This window comes from Panthera leo, chromosome B4 (genome assembly GCF_018350215.1).
Source record: "Panthera leo isolate Ple1 chromosome B4, P.leo_Ple1_pat1.1, whole genome shotgun sequence".
Lineage (NCBI taxonomy): Eukaryota > Metazoa > Chordata > Mammalia > Carnivora > Felidae > Panthera > Panthera leo.
The window spans coordinates 16,305,013-16,326,481 of record NC_056685.1 but is presented as its reverse complement, the minus strand read 5'-3'; the positions used below and the strand labels follow the sequence as shown (position 1 = coordinate 16,326,481).

The 21,469-nt window shown below is 39.3% G+C and overlaps 1 protein-coding gene across 1 annotated transcript in view; it reads right to left on the bottom strand.

Annotated features, from left to right (window-relative positions):
* MRC1 (mannose receptor C-type 1) overlaps positions 1-21,469 on the bottom strand; it is a 98,421-nt gene that overhangs the window by 25,308 nt on the left and 51,644 nt on the right. Inside the window, exons 10-19 of the mRNA XM_042945032.1 lie at positions 16,667-16,782; positions 14,536-14,684; positions 12,187-12,386; positions 9,742-9,869; positions 9,137-9,224; positions 6,701-6,845; positions 5,084-5,125; positions 3,802-3,965; positions 2,457-2,524; positions 684-784 (exon numbers count right to left, since the gene is read on the bottom strand). Coding sequence (XP_042800966.1) covers positions 684-784; positions 2,457-2,524; positions 3,802-3,965; positions 5,084-5,125; positions 6,701-6,845; positions 9,137-9,224; positions 9,742-9,869; positions 12,187-12,386; positions 14,536-14,684; positions 16,667-16,782 — 1,201 coding nt within the window. The remainder of the gene's footprint in view (positions 1-683; positions 785-2,456; positions 2,525-3,801; positions 3,966-5,083; positions 5,126-6,700; positions 6,846-9,136; positions 9,225-9,741; positions 9,870-12,186; positions 12,387-14,535; positions 14,685-16,666; positions 16,783-21,469) is intronic.

The following is a 21,469-nucleotide window of genomic DNA, read 5'->3' as shown; positions in this document are numbered from 1 at the left end:
AAGAGAGACAAAGAATCTTAAGCAGGCTACCCGCTCAGCATGGAGCCTGATGTGGGGCTTGATCCCACAACCCTGGGATCGTGACCTGTGCCAAAATCAAGAGTCACACACTTAAATGACTGAGCCACTCAGGCGTCCCGATAATAGTTCAACTTTATGGAGAGCTTCCTACGAGCCCAGAATAAACTTGATGTTGCAGATACATTATCTAAACAGCCATTAACAGCTAAAGATAATAATCTAATCGTATCTAAACTTATAGATACCAAGCATTTGTTTAGTGGTTTAGAAATATCATATCTTTAATTCTCTCAACAACACACAAGTTCTGGTCACTATTCTCATTTTACAGACAAAGATGTGGAGAGAGATAATGGAGACAGATAAACCCTCTGGATATTCTGCTCAAATCAAAACATAAAAAAAAAAAACGTTTCTTAAAATAAGTGACAAGATAGTGTCCTTTATTAGAGCACATGGGAAGCACACATTCTCCTCGCCAACTAAGCCAACATTCTCCTCGCCAACTAAGCCAACTAACAGTTACGCCGCTGAGACTTAAAGTATTTCTTCTGCTTTTCTTGCCTGACGTAAGGGCACAACTTGCTACTTTTAGGCTAGGGATGTAGCAAAAGGCACATCGCACCATGGGGCAGATTCAAGACGGTGTTTATGTTGTCTACCTGAATTTGAATACATGGTCACACAATTTTCATCGTCGTTTGCAAAATTCGGTTCACCTGTGGCCCAAGACACATAATCCACTTTGCTTCCGTCCATCCAACTGAAAGAGAAAATTCAGGCCCTTAGCAATAATAATCCAAACATCGGGATAACTGGTTACAGCCTAGCGTGAGGGAACACCTGAGTCAGTGAAGATGCACAGAGCACAGGATTGGAAGCAAACAGAAGAGAGGATTCTAGAAAGACTAGCAGAAAAACTCTGAGGAGCCGGTGATTCCCGGGCCATTGTGCTCCTCTGCGGCAACCCAGGGCTTTGGACAGTCTGTCTTCTTTTCCCTCGCTGGAAGAAGCTACCTTTAGTCTTGAAGCGAGAGAGGAAATGGAGATCCCAGTTGCTCTGGAAGCAGCCAGAAGCAAACATCTCTCGCAGTGCTGATTAGACAGGATTCCCACAAAAGAAAACCACCCATAGAGAGAGACGGAGCATTGAGACTTTCTCGGTAAGGCCCATTCTGTGATTTTTGTGTTTATTCTAGGTTTCTCCCAGGGTATGCAGGCCAATGCTTATTTTATATAAATTACAGAAATTCAGAGACTGTTAGCTGGGAAGAGAGCAAGAGATCATCGAATCCGACCCTCTCATTTTAGAGATGATTAAAACGGATGCTTGTCCAGGGGCACCTGGGTGGCTCAGTCGGTTAAGCGTCCGACTTCGGCTCAGGTCATGATCTCACAGTTTGTGAGTTCGAGCCCTGCATCGGGCTCTGTGCTGACAGCTTGGAGCCTGGAGCCTGCTTCTGATTCTGTGTCTCCTTTTCTCTCTGCCCCTCTCCCACTTGTGCTCTATCTATGTCTCTCAAAATATAAATAAATGTAAAAAAATAAATAAATAAAACAAAAACGGGGGCTTGTCCAAAGAAGCATCAAACATTTCTGATCTTTAAAATTAAGGAGTGTGAGTTTGGGTCTCTATTTACTCAAAAATGGCAATAAGGGTCAAGCGGAACATATGTGGCTAACACGTCTGCACACGAGCCAGGAAGACATATCTGTTCTTCAAACTTAGGAGAACATGTGTATTCATGAACAAGGAAAGAAACCCCAAAAATGTGCTAATTTCCTCCCTTTCGGAGCTTTTCCTGGCCCCTGTATCTAATGGAAAACAGTACAGTCATTCCTTTGAAACGAAAGCATTTCATGCAGTTGAAAGGGTATTTCAAAGTAGGGCTGTTAAAGCAGTGAGTGGGGCGACATAGAAGGGCGGTTTAATTCTGTGCACCACGGATGGTCCAAGTGGGAATCATAATTTTAACGGTAAAGTCGGTATTCATATACGCAGCATGTATCTCCTTAGCAGGTGACTTACTAACATGGGATGACATCCTAAAACAAAAATAGGTGGAGTTTTGCAAGATTAAATCAGACTTTGAATTGTTTACTTGAGAATTATGATGCTCAAAATATTTAACTGGATTTTAAGAAATTCTTTTGCTTTCTTTTTAAGACGCTTTTTAGATTGAGAGCTCAGCAGGATTTTTTTTATAGATATATATACATCTTTATTTTTTATTTTTTTTAATGTACGAAATTTATTGTCAAATTGGTTTCCATACAACACCCGGTGCTCACCCAAAATATGCCCTCTTCAGCCCATCACCTACTCAGCAGGATTTTTAAAAATGTGTTCAGCAAAGCCGAAGTCTCAAAATAACTGTGAGATGTTTATCAGATCCTCCTCTGAAGCAAAGTTGTCTTTATTTTGATGTACTTACATAAACTTTTTATCCAAGCTGATCAATAAGCCAATAAAATATGCTGGTTGTGCATCATTCCTGTTTACCTAAAAGATGGAAGTTGACATATAGTTCAATCCATACTTACGTAATAAGAAAATTCTTAAACAAAACCTACTTAGTAATGAGGCAGCCCGTTTGGGTTGCTTTCTAAGGAGGGATTCATGCAGAAATTTTGTGGTATATTCAAAGTTACGTTTTTCATAGAAATAGAAGAAAAATATTGGGGCACTTGGCTGCCTCAGCCAGAAGAGCATGTGACTGACTCTTGATCTTGGGGTCCTGAGTTTGCACCCCAAATTGGGGGTAGAGATTACTTCAATAAACTTTTCTAGTTTTTTTTTCACTTAAAAAAATTTTTTTAATGTTTATTTCTTTTTAAGAGACAGAGAGACAGAGCATGAGCAGGGGAGGGAGGGGCAGAGAAAGAGGGAGACACAGAATCCAAAGCAGGCTCCAGGCTCTGAGCTGTCAGCACAGGGCCCAGCATGGGGCTCGAACCCATGAACTGTGAGATCATGACACTAGCCAAAGTTGGACACCAAATGAACCACCCAGGCATCCCTTAAATTAACTTTAAAAAAAAAAAAGAAAAAAGAAAGGGGTGCCTGGGTGGCTCAGTCAGTTGAGCGTCCAACTTTGGCTCAGGTCATGATCTCGCAGTTCATGGGTTTGAGCCCCACATCGGGCTCTGTGCTGACAGCTCAGAGCCTAGAGCCTGCTTCAGATTCTGTGTCCCCCTCCCTCTCTCTCTGCCCCACCCCTGCTTGTGCTCTGTGTCTCTCTGTCATTCAAACATGAATAAACATTAAAAATTTTTTTTAAAAAGAAAAAGAAAAATATGCATACTATATATGAACCTGAATTTATAAAGCAAATACCTTCAGTCATTTTCTGCAATAGCAAATGCCTATAGTAATTAGGTTGTTGGAGATATTCTTTAAAACAAAGTAACCATGTGGTACTTTGCATCTAAGGAAAGACTTTGTCCACATATATATTTATTTGTGCAATATTAGGAAATGTCCTAAAAAGTTCAAACCAAAATATATCCACAAAGATAAAGATAGGTCAGACTACACTGGAATAGCTTTGTAAGCAAACGATTTTTTATTCTTTCATTATATTCAACTTATTTTTATGAGGTCATTCATTTCTGTTATGGCCACCACCCACCTCTCCTCTGGCATTCATGTCTTCCCCTGACCTGAGAAACTTGAAATTTAGCCCCTCATTTGAAATTGCACCACAGGGTACCAGTAGTGGATATTATCTTTGCTTATCACACGTCACTGTTTCATTCTGAAATTAATCGTATTCTTACATATTTCCATAGAAACTTCTTTTTACTTTCACTCTGAATAGAAACAAGATCACCGAAGTTCCTCCTGCAAAATGCTCGGGCGTTGTCCATGGTCTCCTTTTCTTTGCTAAAGTAATACTGGTAGTCTTTGTAGATAACCCACCCATCTTCGGTGACTGGCGGATCTGAAAAAGGAACAGAAAAGGGTGATGAATTTTCCCTCGACAAATTCAAGAATCTCGTACGTGTGCTGCACCAAAGTAAAAAGGGCAGAGTAGCTTTGTCAGAGGTATCAGCAAGTCTGAGAGCCCAGAATAAGCAGGATATTTATGCCTAACACAGACTGAATTACCTAAGGGCAGAGATCCACTCTGCACCAGATCTGGAACTCTATCTTCTCCATTAAGTCCTATGTATCATCATTGGGTAAAAGAACTCCCAGGGCTACTTTCATCAAAGGGATCACATAGCAAACAACTTACATACCTGGACCTATGATGTTCTGAGTTCAATAAGTGAAAGCTGTGAGAAATCAGTTGCATTCTTATACACCAATAATGAAGCAACAGAAAGAGAAATCAAGGAATCGATCCCATTTACAGTTGCACCAAAACACATAAAATACCTAGGAACAAATCTACCCAAAGAAGTGAAAAATCTTGATTAAAATCATGGTTGATCATGATTAAATTCAGGGTCTTGAGATGGAGCCATTATCCTAGATTATCTGGGTGGGCCCTAATGTAATCGCAAGTATCCTTAAAGAGGGAGATCTGACTACAGAAGAAGAAAGCCATGTGACAAAAGAAGCAAGATTGCTACATTGCTGGTTTTTCAGGGTGCAGGAGGGGGGACACAATCTAACTTCGAGGGATGCCGTTCTAGAAGTTGGTAAAGACAAGGAATCAGATTCTCCCCTAGAACCATGGGAGGAAGCATGGCCTTGCCAATTTTGGCCCAGTGAAACTGAGCTCCTGTTTCTGACCTCCACACCTGTAAGGGGAAATAAATGTACTTTGCTTGAAGCCACCAACTTTGTGGTAATTTGTTACAGCAGCCCTGAGGAACTAATAGAGTACCAAAGAGAAAACCTGGGCCCTTGGGTTGGATTCAAGAGCCCTTGAGCCAGCATATTAAAATACTTTGCTTTTGTGCCTATGAGCATTTGTCTGGAGGAAAGGATCCATACTCCCACAAGGTTCTCAGAGATATTAAGAACTCTGTTCTTCCTGGGTGAAGGAAAGGAAAGGAAAGACCAAAAAAGGCTATCAGTGTGGAGATCACGAAATAAGGAAACACCTACTGTCTTGAGGAGCTGGTGTTGGCTCAGGTTTTGGGGTTTGTCCTGGAAAACAAAAGAAAACCAGATTATAAAGTGTGCGTGAACTTCCTCAATCATATCTCCTTCTAATTTTCCTATTTTTGTGGGTCAAAACAGTTTAAAATGTAGCTCTTCCTTCTCTCCCTCTCTTCTACTCCTCAATTGCCCTAGCATGTTGTAGAGGAGGAGAATGAAGGCTAAGAGAATTAGTACAGTAATAGCTACTAGAAATTGGAAGACACTTTTCAGACCCAACAAATAGTGTCATCAAAAGGGAAGAAAGGAACACGAGTTTTAGAATCAGAAAACCTAGTTTCAAACCAAACTGGGGTTTAAATTGCCTACCTTCAACTCTGTCAACTGCTAAAAGGAGTTAGTAGTATGTGTAAAGAGGTAGAATAAATTATGTGCATTATTGGTATGTAGAAGATATTTAATAAATGTTAGGGTGACAGTTACACATCTTATAATGAGCTGTGGACTTACTTAAAATTTCATTATTTGAAACCATTAAAGATACACTATTTACTTATAAAATGTTTTTTTCCCAAAGAATATTATGTTTATTAAATGTATCTTATCCTAAAAGTTAAATGAAATATTTTTCTTTCCAAGGAGTTAATGATATATCTGGACTTTGTTGGAATCTGATAAAAGGAATCAGGTTACCCAGCTTTTGGCTTAATGTAGTTAACATCTGGAAGAACAGAGTTACTAATAACACGTAAGGAAACTTACGTAGTCATTGGTAGCTAGGAGACTTCTAAAGAAAAACTGGCCACTCTTTATTCCTCTACTCTGAAAACTTTGAAAGCATTCATCTATGCAGGAGTGAGGAAAACAAGCAGACAGCACGAGAGCAACCCAGGGTCTCTAGCAGTGGAGTTGGGACAGTAGCCGAGGTTCTCCAACAGCAGAGGGCAATGTGGTTCCACAGACTGTTTTAAAATGAGGAAGATTATGTATATTGTGGTTCAAGGGAAGGTCTGTTTGTTCCTTTATCTTAACAGAAGAACCTGGATCCTCTGACCTCAATGCCTGACTTGGATATGTGGAACTTTCTGAGTCCCAGATCGTGACTTAAAGTATGCACTGATACTTTTTGACAATCATAAACATAGTGGCTATAATAGCATCAGGGCCTCAAAATGGTGTTTGTTCTTTGTGTTGAATACTTATTTAAGAAATCAACATTTAGAATATTCAGACGTTGGGAAACTTTTACCTACCGGATGGCTAACATAGGTCAGAGGGTAAATATACCAAAGAAGAAACAGCATGTGCATTACTCTACTTACAGAGTAGAACGCCCACCCACTCCCACCCCTGTAGAACCTGAGCCAGAATCACAGCTCGTGGGAACTATTTTAGAGGACGTGACTGTCATCCAGGATTCCCGGGTGGCCTTTTGATCTTCTGTTCCTTTGGAACATTTATCTGTGCTCAGTGACTTCATTCTTATCCTGTGAAATGATGGCCCCTGCCAGTTCCCTTATTTGGTTATTTTGTCTGTTTGGTTCTGCTAATAAAAGGAAAACACTGGGATATCAGGAGGTTAGTTCTCCAGTGTGAGACAGAATAGAGGACAGGTTACCATACCTTTTTGTATCTGGCAAATCCAGTTGTTAAGATGTTCACAGTTAATATCATTCCAGGACATACCAGAGTCACCTTTCAACTCACCACAGTATTCAACATTTTGATAATTATTAGGTTCTCCATAAGCCCAATTTTCATATGAAACCTATGTCAGAAACATTACATCGCAATCATTAATTACGTAAGTCATTTAAATCAGGCCATTGACAATCATTTATCTAAACGAAAGAAAGGGAAGGTATATTAACATTTTTTAATCCATCCACTTTTTTTGCAATAGCTTTGTTTTGAAAGCAAGGTTTATGAAAATGGATTGGAAAGAAATAGCTTTCACTACATAGAAACTTTCAAAGCTGAATAGAATATGCTATTATTATAACATTTTCTTTGGTCTTATAGATAGAATGGATCCAGGGCCTTGAAAGTGGGATTTCTATATAGAAAAAAAACAGCAAAAAAGCTCCACTTGTCAGTATTGGGTGTTCCTAAATCTCTAACCCATTCTTAAGTGGTAATATTTCAGTGTGACGTTGGAAACTTTCTCTTTACAGGTAGGATAGAGAAATATAATTAGTTTTTATAATAAAAGAAAAAGACTTACGAAATGCCGTTAACAAAGCTACATAACTCCGCCTAAAAGAACAGTGGAAATAAATGGAGGGCTGGGTGTAGAACCCCTTGCAGGTTTCAGTGTAGAATCATACCCAACAGTTTTAGGCTAAGCATTTTCCAGAAATATCAATATGAAATCCAAGTGTCAGTGGAGCTGTCAAAGAAATCACCTTACTCAAGTGCCTTGAAAAGTTGCTGATGGGTTATAAGAGAGGGTAGAACTGAAATTACACAAAATCACTTCCTTGGATGACCAGACCACTAAATACTGCCAACACGTGTCACAGCCTCACACTTCCCCATTCTTAGGAATGGGGAAGGCTGACAAGGCCCAATGGTTATTAATGGATTCTCAAAAATTGTTTCCAGATCTCTTGCTCTATAAGAAGCTATAAAACACTCAACTTTTTATATGAAGTTTTAAATTTTAATTCCAGTATAGTTAACATACAGTGTTATATTTGTTTCGTGTATACAATATAGTGACTCAACAATTCTATACATTATTCAGTGCTCATCATGGTAAGTGCACTCTTAATCCCCTTCACCTATTTCACCCACCTCCCTCCCCTCTAGAAACCATCAGTTTGTTCTCTATAGTTAAGAGTCCATTTCTTGATTTGCCTCTCTCTTTTTTCCTTTGCTCATTTGTTTTGTTTCTTGAATTCCACATATGAATGAAATCATATGATATTTGTCTTTCTCTGACTGACTTATTTCAGCCAGAATTATATTCTCTAGCTCCATTCATGTTGTTACAGAGGGCAAGATTTCATTCGTTTTTATGGCTGAATAATATTCTGGAATTTTATGGCTGAATAAACATAAATGTTGATGGGCACTTGGGCTGCTTCCATAGTTTAGCTACTGTAAATAATGCTGCAATAAACACAGGGGTACAGGCACACCTATGAATTAGTGTTTTTGTGTTTTGGGGTTAAATACCCAGTAGTGCAATTACTGAATTATATGGTAGTTCTATTTTTAAGTTTCTTAAAAAATATTTATTTTTTGGGAGAGCACAAGCCACGGGGGGGCAGAGAGAGGGGGACAGAGAATCCAAAGCAGGCTCTGTGCTGACGGGAGGGAGCCTGATGTGGGGCTCAAACTAAAAAAATGCAAGATCATGACCTGAGCCAAAGTCTGACACTCAACTGACTGAGCCACCCAGGTACCCCTATTTTTAGCTTTTTGAGGATCGTCCATACTGTTTTCCACAGTGGCTGTATCAGTTTGCATTCCTACCAACAGTGCACAAGGGTTCCTTTTTCTCTGCATCCTCACCAACACTTGTTTAAAACTCGATTTCTGGGGCACTTGGGTGGCTCAGTTGGTTGAGTGTCTGACTTTTGACTCTGGCTCAGGTCATAATCCCAGGGTCGTGAGATCAGACCCCATATCAGGCTCCATGCTCAGCTTGCTTAAGATTCTCTTTCTCCCCCTGCCCCTCTCCCCCACCCATGCTCTCACTAAAAAATACAAATAAAATAAAAATTTAAAAACACCAAACTTTTAAGAAGTTTAACTACTTGCACACCAATTTTGCATGATAGAATGAAAGCATTATTTTATTCAAGCTACCTAAATGAGTTTTCTAAAAATTTTTTTTCATCCAGCCAGTTATGCTTATACCTTGGGTGAACAGAACTAAATTAGGGCAGGGGCAGAATAATGATCCTAGAATTGGATTTATTTTTGCATAGAAAAATGTTACTAGCTATCATAAAAGCACGTTTCACCAAAAACTTGGATTAAGCCAAAGGGTAACATCAAAATAAATACATGATAAAGTGAGAAAACAATGTATCAAATCAAATTACTCACAGGAGAACCGTCACTCCAAACAAAGCCCTCTGAAGGACTTCCATACGTAAGTCCCAACCAAAACAGTTCATGGTACGTCCCGGTAGCCCTGCAATTTACAAGACATGAAGAGAGCTCATACTATTGGATGAAACAAGTCTGGTTACTTAACGAGATTTCTATGGTTACCTAATGAGACAAATATGAGAGCTAATCAAATTTGAAAGTTGTCTTTGAAACCTAAATTAGTACACAGGTAAAAAGATTCAAGGACTATAAGCAGTATGCAACTGTGTGTTTTGGTACAGCCCATGAATATCCTCAAAAGGAGCCACCACTTGAGAACATATCATTATAAAGCACTGCAAGAAAGTCATTCACTTATTCACTTAATAACATGTATGGAATGTCTTGTACTTTTCTAGAGTAATTCATCACAGGATTTATATCGATAAAATTAAAGCATTCGTAAGTGAAACTAGATTAAAAAAAGGTCCTATGGATTTGGGATATAATACAGCCACTCAAGGTAGCATTATGAGTCAACAATTTCAGAAATGTAAGACTTTTCTCAACATCAGAGCATCAAATAGGTAAAAGGAATATTATATACAAAAGACACTTACGCTATCAATCGCCATATTGCTTGCTGTTCCTCTTTATTATTGATACTAGCTAGATCACCACCCAGAGCTTTACAAAAATCTCGAGATTCAAACCATGTTTTCTTCTCGTGTTTTCCTTTTGCAAACAGCTAAAGATGATACAGTTTCAGAAGTTATTTTATACTTCATAGCTTATCAAATCAAGAGAAATAATTATTTACTTTTGATGAGATTTCATTTTATAGAAAGACACTGCTATGGTGTAAAACAATGTAATTCTCTTGGTTGAAAATCAGTGTAGGAGTAAGTATTTGGGTAACAAAACATGTGGGGTGGTTTTGTTGAGAAAACCTTAGAAAATAAAAATACTTCATAGCACAGAAGAAATTAGATTAAAGTCTTAGAAGTTTGATGCGTTTGGCAGAATTAATTTGGTTAGATGGGAAAAGTAGCATTGAAATGAGAAAGAAAAAAAAACACTTTTGATACAGGAAAAGTAAGGAAGGAAAACTTCAGAAAACAAAAATTGTGGCATAGTTTGCTATCCTGCCTAGCTTGAACAAACACCTGACAGTCTCAATATTTCATTGCCGGTGTCTTTTACAATGGCCTTGTCTTTTTTTCCTTACAGCTGCATTAAATTTTAATAGATTATATGAGTTAGGGAATATCTTGTATTATCCAGAGGGCTACAGTGAAATGGAATTCCAGACTAAGAAATACCTGTCAGTATGCAAATAGTATAGGAGTCCGTTGTATCCATCAACTTTTATAATTTTCATTCACTATTTCTCATGAGTCATGCTCCCCACCATTACAGGCTTGTGGGAAATGGGGTTGGCTTCCAATGGACTAGGGCTGCCCAGCCATCACCAAGCAACCCAAGGCAATCTTCACCTTGACCCTAACTTGAGCTCTCTGGACAAAAGTGCCTTGAGCAAGCTTCCACATCATTAACTCCCAAGACTCTGTGGGCACTGCAACCTGCTAGACTATGATATAAGACTTCGTTTTCTTAAATAAATTTACTATCACCTGAATTTTATTAATAGGTCCCACATCTTAATATGTACAAAGACGGTCTATATATTTCCAAACAAACCTACGTAAGCACCTCTAAAACTATATAATTTTCTAATGAAGCACATATTTCAATGTGTTGAATATCCACCAGGATAGCATCTCTACCAGAACCCTCATTCACTTCCCAGCTCTGGAGAATTCTGCCACTTCTCGCAAAATCCTGCTACAAATCTCCATAGCCTACCACCCCCAGGTGAATGGCTGTGTATAGGATGAGCCTGGCCTGTGTGCAGTAAACCAAAAGTTTCCAGATGCAACAATGAACACCCGATTTGCTTTGTATTAGTCCTCAATTAACCCATTTCCAAAATCCTCTCTTGTCTTGGCCCAATGCATCCCCTTCTATGTAAATTATGCATTTAGCCCTGACCTGCTAATCAGGATTGAACAAGTATTTAACAATCTCCACTGCCAGTAGTGGGAATGACTAACCCAACTACCCACACCCCTTGAGTTACAGAAGACTAAACAGCCTCATTCTGATACACATTAGTAATTCAAGTTTTCCCTCAGCCTTACCTAACTGTCTTACAAGGCACACCATGGCCACATGCGACCAAAGGGTCTGAATAAAAGAGGTCCTGGGAGTGGGACGCTAAAGAACAATATCATTAAGGGGTAGAAAGGCACATTTCTGTATGTGACCAAATCTAACTTTCTCAAGAAAGGATATGACTTACAAGAGTGAAAAAAAAAAAAAAAAAAAAAGACCCAAATGTATAATTCACTGAGGTTTTTGTCTGTTTGTTTTGGTCAACTTGACTGCATAAGGAGAAAATGGACGGTGTGAACTTGGAAGGAATAAAATGAGAGCAGGATATCAACTCCTCATTTAAAGGACACTGAACAGCCACGTGCCCCTACTTAGTAATGCTCTCATCGCCCATCGGGCATAACAACCGGGGGAGGGGGGGCTAAGTCACAACGATGGAGCATCACCTCCTAGATGACCATTTGGCATTAATGTAGACTCATTTACCAGTGCAATTACCTAAGAGCTTGGGCTCTGAGACCAGGGCAAAATGGGACGTGATGGGATAGCATGAGGGGAAACAGACATTTTCATGAAAAGTGCAAGCTCAGAGGAGGGCAAGGCAGCCTGGGGGGGGGGGGGGGGACAGTGGGAGGGTGACGAAGCAGAGCACGTGAAGAAAGCTGCTGTGAGTCGTGTTTGCAGCTCTAAATGCAACCGGTCATTAGCATGTACCCGAGGAGAGCTTTTGAAAACACAGAAGCCCAGCTCCCCTTCCGGATTCAGAGAATTAGACTTTCTACAGGTAGAGCCTGAGCACTGCGGTTTGGGGTTCCGTTTTAATTCCTCGCGTGACTTTTGAGGCTGAAACACAGTCCACGTTCTTTCTTAGCTTAGCGGATGACAGTCACCTTGAAACACAAGCTCGTTTTACTGCTGGCGCCCCATTCCTCCGGACATTTGGGTTCGGGAGTTGTCGTGGGCTCTGGCGGGCGAGTCACTCCCTCGGCCCAGTGTTTGCACACAAATTTTGCTTTCTCTTCGCATCTCAAAACATCCCACAAGCCCCCTGCAACTCCAGTTCTCATGGCGACACATCCTGCTTTTCGCCCTGTATTCAATACATAAAGGAAAATTCACTTAGCAGGAGCTACTGACGGCCGGCCCCGCGCGCAGGTCAAACCCGAGGGTCACCCAGGGCCATACACTCCTCAGGTGAAGAGAAAATATAGAGGAGAAATTACGGCCGCATTTGGCAACTCCTTTCTACTATTTTGAACTGTTGGTGACCTTTTATTTGTGTGGTCAAAATCCCTAACAGAATTATGAGCTCAGACGTCAGGGTTTTGATAGCATTTCGTGTTTCTAACATCGGGCAGGGTGCCCCCCACATAGGTACTTAATGATACAATAATTTTAGTAGAACAAAATGTACCATAATGGCAAAAACAGGGGGTTCATGGGTTTTTTTTCTTTTTTTAAGAAAACGTTTGTAAGAGTCCCCTCCTCCGCCCCACAGGCCTTGGAGGTCTCTCAGGACAGAAATTCATCACACACTTCAAAGGGAGACACAAGTGAGCTAGAGATTTTTGTTATTCGTTGAATACTCAACTACCCTTGAACTTGCTTCCTTATCTTACAAGGCAAATATCACCACCTACTTTACAGAGTAGTGATGAGTGCCAGCTTTCAAGGATAAAAAAAGCATAGACAATGGGGACTATAATCAGCTTAATGCTTTATAAATCTGTTTTACAGGTGTGATTATTTCCAAATAGTAATTCATTTTTAAAGAACTTTGAAAATAGTAGGAGTCTTTGCTGGAGTGAGATATTCTTTTATTGTTCTTTTAACGGACATTAAGCGTCTAGAGAGAAATCTCAAAGTTCTGGGGAGGCGCATCTTTTTCAAAACATTTTCTCTAAGATCTCTGATTCCCTATGGCTCTGATTTCATCCATTTTTATTCCCTAGGGACATTCCAGGATTAAGCTTTCAGGGTCCCACTGCTGAAGGAGCAACACGAGGAAAATTAAAGAGTAGGGCCTAGAAGTAAAAATTACCATTATCACTCTGACGGATACTTAACAACAACAACAACAACAACAACAACAACAACAACAACAACAACAAAAGTGTATGGTCAGCTCTTATTCTCCTGCCCAGTTAATTTAAAAATAAACTGAAATCGTTGGGGCTCCTGGGTAGCTCAGTCAGTTAAGCATCTGAGTTCAGCTCAGGTCATGATCTCCCAATCGTGAGCTTGAGCCCCGCGTCTGGCTCTGCACTGACAGCTCGGAGCCTGGAGCCTGCTTCGGATTCTGTGTCTCCCTCTCTCTGCTCCTTCCCCCACTTGCACTCTCTCTCTCAAAAATAAATGAAGATTACAAAAAAAAAAAAATTTTTTTTAATAAAAATAAACTGAAATCGTATTGTTTTCAGAACATTCAAGAACTCACCAAGAATCACACTATCCAAATTACTGTCCTATTTTCCTTATTTGTCAATAATTTGAGAATACAAATTAAAAGAACTTCTGAAGATCAGGATTTATTAAGCCACATAGTAAATCCAGGTGCTTGAGCAAACAGTCTTGCTTTAGCGTTTAGCCCAGATACCACAAAACATTGGGCATGAGGCATTTCTGCGCGGTGTCATGCCCCTGAAACATACTAATATTTCCACTCATCTCTGCAAGGCCAAATTTTAAATCTCTTTAATATAGTTTTAAGTTTACAAACATAAGTTAACTGTCTGGAACGTTTGTGGTTATTTAGGATTTCATAAATATTTTTCAAACAGAGCAATACCAGACAACTACTGGTTTTACCTTCCCTGTCTTCTTAGACGACTGTGAACTAATTAGAAATTTTAGGGGCGCCTGGGTGGCTCAGTCAGTTAAGCATCTGACTTCAGCTCAGGTCATGATCTCACGGTCAGTGAGTTCGAGCCCTGTGTCGGGCTCTGCGCCGACAACTCAGAGCCTGGAGCCTGTTTCAGATTCTGTGTCTCCGTCTCTCTCTGATCCTCCCCTGTTCGTGCTCTGTCTCTCTTGGTCTCAAAAATAAATAAACGTTAAAAAAAAATTTTTTTAAGAAAATTTTAAGAAAGAAAGAAAAAGCAAAAGAGAATGAAATACAAAATGTCGCAAACACAACTAATCTACGTAGTATATTTGGAAAGGTACATGGAGGGCTAATAGGCTTTGCCCCATGGACTTGTAGGGTGAATGAAATCCTCACCTCCAAGCAATGCTCATACCTGGCATATCTGAATTCCAGTGGGTGAACTGAACCTTTTCCTCAATGGTCCATTGAAAGGTGCCTTTGTTTTGTACATCTGAAAGTCCTGTCCAAAAATATCTTTCAGGCCTCAATCCAACCAAACTAGTTAGAAACGCTTGTTCATATCTTAAAAGAAAAAAAATAACTAAAATTTAGAAATGTGAATTTTTCCAAACAGCAACACGAAAAGCATGTCAATTACATGTGTGAGCTATAATTTAGTTGGTACTTCAAACATACTGTGTTTTAAGTTATATGCCATTTAAATTATGCAAATTTCTACTAAGGAAATGAGGGGGGACTATCATGGAGCTGAGTGAATAAAATCAAATATACTCAAATCATTTCCACTCCTCACCAGCCCCTCGGCCCCTCCTCAAAATCTAAGAGAATTCTGCAAAGGCAAAGGAGAAAACTATAGCATTCTCAGATACACTGTTTAAAAAAGTAGTCCACTTTCCAACTATTTCAAATGCCCGACACAGTTCTTGGGTAAGTAAATCCCGAGGTCGTAACGTTATCAAAGATGACACAGACAGAAAAATCTGTGTGGATTACCCCTCAAATTTTATTCTCTTCCCTCAGGTCTGAAACAGAAGAGAAAACTATTGAGGAATACGGAGAAGCAGAGATTCGATCTGTAGAAAGAAGTAGGAGAAGAATCACAATTTCCAAAGGTTTTCTTTGGATCTCATCTCTTTGGCATCATCCAATGACCCAATTTGGTTCGTAAAGCAACCAAAGTTGATCTTAACAGATAAAACATTAAATAATGAGGCAGCAATGTAGGCAAAAATTTTTCTTTGGAGCAAAAGAGAAGTGAAAAAAGTGGTGTTCACAGTTTCCAGGATAACGGAATGTTTACTTCTCACAATTGAATAATTTCATTCTCACAACTGTACAAAGAAAAAATGTTTAAAGTCCTAAACCCAATTTCTCCCAAAAGTCTAGAAACAAAATTTAAGCACAGAGTTACTGAGCTCCCGAATAGAAATGTAGACAATACAAAGGAAAACAAACCTAAAATATAGGGAAATTTCTGCTCCAATAAACCAAAAGATCAATAAACCAACTCATCAATTGATTAGTCAGGATCAATGTGCACTCAGTGAAGATCAGAACAGTAGCATTCTTTACCTTTTATCAGGTGTGCCTTAAGAAGCAATGAATAAAACTTATTGTATTAAAACCATGTCTTGACCTTTTTATAACAAATCAAATGCACATTTTTAAATTTCGTGGGGCGCCTGAGTGGCTCAGTCGGTTGAGCGTCCCACTTCGGCTCAGGTCATGACCTTACGGTTTGTGAGTTCGAGCCCTGCATCAGGCACTGTGCTGACAGCTCGGAGCCTGTAGCCTGCTTCGGATTCTGTGTCTCCCCCTCTCTCTACCCCTCCTCCTCTCATGCTCTGTTTCTCTCTCTTTCCCTCTCAAAAATAAGTAAACATTAAAAGAAAATTCTTTAAGTTTCTTCTGTGTCTAATCCAGTGCTTTGTGAAGATTAAGGGAAAAATAAATAAGAACTAAAACCTCAAAGATGTTTGGTACTCTAGAGGTCAAAAGTTATATAAAATCCTCTACATTCATGTGATTTTTCTGGACCTATCGGTCTAGCAAAACTAGCAAAGAAAAGAAAAGAAAATGAACAGAAAAATGTAAAGGAATAATAAAATATTCAGTGAATCTCTCTACCCTTTTTTTGGTGGAGACAGTGGTAAAGATAGAAAGTGGCATTTTTGAACCAATAAATTTTACTTTTTCTGCTTTAAAAAATTTGGTATATACTAGATCAGAAAAAAAGTTAGGCCCATAAATTATGTTTGCTAGAACATTACTTTTCTGAAATGAAATTATATGATTCATATAATAACATAATGAACGTTTGTTACTGAATATTGCTTTCAAGTTCTAAAAGGAGCAAAATATTTTATAGCACTTACAATGAAGAATCCAAATTAGGATATGATTTTCAATGCTACTCCTTCTGCAAATCATACCTCAAGATCAAATGTAATTGACAGAAATTTAGAGCATGGGGATTCTTAGGCTTCTGTGAAACCATTTCATTATTTGACATGCATTAAAATAGAATTAAAATAGTTGCATACCTGTCTTCAACAGTTGTTAAGTAAGCCTTCTCATTTATGCAGGTTTGGTTTGCTTCTGCAAATGTTGAAAGTGTGTGTCCAATCAAATAGCAGTAGAAGCCGTGTCTTTTCCAGCCCTATTAATGTTATCAAGCAGATTATCATGGATATTTATTCAATAATATTATTTTAATAATTCCTCTATCATGAAATGTAAATTGCTAAATAACAGAGGTATCTGAAGAACACAAATCTGAAAAGTTTGAAATGCAATGACGATTACTCATGTGAATAAGAAAACAGTAGAATGTTGTTTTTCATACGACAAATTAGGACGCAAAACTGGGGACAGGGCATTCATTCTCTCCGTTTCTGACACCTCTTCTAACAAAAGCGATGTGTGAAGTGCTCACTGGGGAAACGGAACAGAATGCCTAAGATTTCAGTATTAGAATGAGTAACCACAGGAAATAATTGGCAGAGTAGCAAGCTCATTTGCCCACTGACGTCAAAAGTAGATGATGACTATGAAACTGTATCATCTGGTCCTGGGAGAATACTTATCAAACTTCTGGCAGCACCATTTGGCATGGTTCCTCTCCCATCCTTAAAACACACAGAAATGCTACATAAAAGCATTATAATAGGGGCACCTGGGTGGCTCAGTGGGTTAAGCGGCCCAACTCTTGATTTGGGCTCAGGTCGCAATCTCACGGTTTGTGAGACTGAGCCCCGCTTCCAGCTCTGTGCTGACAGCATGGAGCCTGCATGGGATTCTCTCTCTCTCTCTCTCTCTCTCTCTTGCTCTTGCTCTCTCTCCCCCACCCTGTGCCTCTCTCAAAAATAAATAAATAAACTTAAAAGATAACAATAAAGAAAAAATTCCATACTTGAGCTCAAGAGAAAGAAGAGGTTGTCTCCAGTTACTGAAAATACATCGAAAACTAAAACCTAGAATGGGAAATACTCAAGCTGAGACTGTAGTTGCCCCATTGTGCACGAACCTCAGATTATGGTACTAGGGGAGGGGTACTAATCTCCATACAAATGAGCACATCAGCTCACTTGAGGCAGGGGAATGGAACTGAAGTCCTTACATGAATATGGTACCCACTAATGGGAGCCCCTCCGAAAAAGGAGAGCGAAAAACTCTACTCACAGAACCGAGAAATGACAGTTTCTTATCATCTGCCTGGGGTTCTAGGTGCAGGGAGAAAAGTTCTTCTGTTAAAAATAAATACCAATTCTGTGCCAGGGATGGCTGCTGGTCCCAACTTGATGCTGTTCACATCGTATTAGCACCCGCAGCCACAAACATAAAATAAATATCAGTCTACGAAAGGAGAGACTCCTAGACACTCAGAGAAGTCAAATGCAGAAACACACACTAGAACTATTTCTACAACACAGGTAATGTGAGGCTAAGACATTTGAGGCTTAGGTTGGGGATGGGACGGGGACTGGTTGAATCAAAAATTACAAACCACGTGAGGCTCACGTTCAAGGAAAGTCAGTAATTGCCTTTCTGGGAAAAAAAAAAACATAAAAATAAGCATGCTTCAGATGATTTAACAAAAGAAGACAAAGGAAGAAGCAGAATCAATAATTAAAGAACAACATGTTATGAACAAAGAACAAGAGGATGTGAACACACAACAGAATTTGTAGAAAAGAAAACCATGAAGTTAAAAACTCAATGGCCAAATAAAATATAGAAATGCAGTTTTGGAAAGATTAGTCAACTGAATGAATGTAGCAGAGTAAGGAGCACATGAAAAGACATTTAAAGAACACGGACAGAAAACACAAAATAGAATGAGAAGGTTGAAAATCAAAGTAAGAAATGTTTCAGAATCACAAAATAAAATTAATGACTGAGAATCTTCAAGATTTTAATTTTTTTAAATGTTTTTACTTATTTGTGAAGGAGAGACAGAGACAGAGCATGAGCGGGGGAGGAGCAGAGAGAGAGGAAGACACAGAATCTCAAACAGGCTCCAGGCTCTAAGCTTTCAGCACAGAGCCCAATGCAGGGCTCCAACCCACAAACCGTGAGATCATGACCTGAGCCAAAGCTGGATGCTCAACGGACTGAGCCACCAGGCGCCCCATATAATTAAAATTTTTTTTTAACATTTATTCACTTTTGAGAGACAGAGAGAGACAGAACGTGAGCGGTGGAGGGGCTGAGAGGGAGGGAGACACCGAATCCAAAGGAGACTCCAGGCTCTGAGCTGTCAGCACAGAGGCTGACGCAGGGCTCGAGCCCACGAACCGCGAGATCATGACCGGAGCCAAAGTCGGACGGTCAACCGACTGAGCCACCCAGGTGCCCCAATAATTTTCAAGATTTAAAAAGAAAGATACATTCTGAAAATGAAGAAGCACACTGAGTACCAAAGAGAAGAAAATTAACCCAAAGCTCAACATATTGTACTAAAAGCCTGCAGAATGGCAAAGACAATGAGTAGATCTTAAAATCAATCAGAGAGAAAATACAAGTAGCCACTTTTTAAAAAGAAGAGTTAGGGACGTGTAGGTGGCTGAGTCGGTTAAGCATCCCAGCTCTTGCGGCGCATGGATAGCTCAGTTGGTTAAGTGTCTGACTTTCAGTTTCCGCTCAGGTCATAATCTCACTGTTCTGTGAGTTCAATCCCCACATCAGGCTCCTCACTGACAGTGCAGAGCCTGCTTGAGATTCTCTGTCTCTCTCCTGCTCACACTTCTCTGTCTTTCTCAAAAATAAGTAAATAAACATTAGAAAAAAATTTTTTTAAAAAGCATCCCAACTCTTGATTTTTGCTCAGGTCATTATCTCACTGTTCATGAGTTCCAGCCCCATGTTGGGCTCTGTGCTGACAGTGTGGAGCATGCTTGGAGTTCTCTCTCTCTCCCTCTCTCTCTGCCCCACCTCCTTCACTCTGTCTCTCTCTAAAATAAATAAGTAAACTTTTTTTTTAAAGTACGGGTGCCTGGGTGGCTCAGTCGGTTAAGGGTCCGACTTCAGTTCAGGTCACGATCTTGTAGTTCGTGGGTTCGAACCCCTCACTGGGCTTTGTGCTGACAGATGGGATCCTGGAGCGGCTTCAAATTCTATGTCTCCCTCTCTCTCTGCTCCTCCCCCACTTGTGTTCTGTCTGTCTGTCTCTCTCAAAACTGAATAAACATTAACAATTTTTTTTTTAAAAGAAGGATAAAAAGAAGAATTAGTCTAATAACAGGGGAATTCCAGTGGCAAAAATAAAGGCCAGGAGAAAACGAAACAATATGTACACAGCACTGAGGCGCCTGAGCGGTTCAGTCAGTTAAGCATTTGACTCTTGATCTCAGCTCAGGTCACGAGTTCCAACCCTATGTTGGGCTCCATGCTGGGTGTGAAGCCTACTTTAAAATATATCATATCATATCACACACACACACACACACACACACACACAGACACACACACACACACACGCACATACATACAGATAGCATTTTAAAACAACCTACCTAAATTATTACGCAAGGTAAGGGTGGATCAAGACATTTTCAGATAAAGACAGAGAGTTTTCCACTCCGAAATCACCAGTGAAGGAATCACTAAAAGTTTTACTTTGTCAAGGAAGAATTTTAAATCAGGAGGAATAAGAGAGCTGAAAGTCTACACTGAGCAAAGGAACCAATAAATGTGTGTGTGAATCCAGGTCTAAATGCCTGTGCAAACAGCAAAGATAACTAATTGCAGGTGGGAAGTTAAAGAATGGGAAATTAACGAGATGTGTGGTTTAAGCAAAATAAGTCAGTGGGAGAAAGATCAGTATCCTATGACTTCACTCATATGTGGAACTTAAGAAACAAAACAGATGAACATAGGGCAAAGGAAGGGAAAATAAGATCAAAACAGGGAGGGAGGCAAACCATAAGAGACTCTTAAATCCAGAGAACAAACTGAGGCTTGCTGGAGGGGAGGTGGGGGGAGAGGCTACATGGATGATGGGCATTAAGGGAGGCACTTGTTGGGATGAGCACTGGGTATTATATGTAGGGGATGAATCACTAAATTCTACTCCTGAAACCATTATTGCACTGTATGTTAACTGACTTGGATTGAAATAAAATTTTAAAAAAATACTCTAAAAAAATAATCATAAAATAAAATTAGAGATAGACTTTAAAAATAGAGGTTTATCAGTATTACATATTTAATTCTTACAAGAATCCTGTGAGATAAATAAACCTTAATGTCCCTATTTGAAACAAAACAAAACAAAAAAACAGAAGATGTGCAGTTTAGTTAATATATTGTATCCATGTAATTACCTAGCTGTGATACTATAGGCCTCACACGAGAAGTTCTCACCAAAGGTGGGGGAGTGGATGGCACAGGGGAATCCTCTGTACTCTCTTTCTCAATTTTTTGACAGTCTAACATGATTTCCAAGTTAAAAAAAAAATGTTTTAATGTTTAGGTGGAATAATAAACTTCATTTTGTTCAGGAAGCAGAGAGATGTTGATTAACTTCAAGTTAGACATGCATGTTAAAAACATAAGGTTAACCACTGAAAAAAAAAAAAAAAAGAAATAGAATAATTCCCAAACCTGTAGAGGAGGAAAATGGGATAAAAATATTCCAGAGAACTAGTGGAATGCAGGAAAAGACAAACAAGATAGAAAGAAAACAGAACAGTAAATGAAATAAAGCTCAAAATGGTAAAACAAATACAAATATATAAATGTGCAAAAAAAATCCACACTCACATTTGCCGGTAAAAAGCAAAGTTCCTCAAATGAGATAAAAAATAAAAATGCAGATATATTTTTACAAGAGCCATTCGATGACA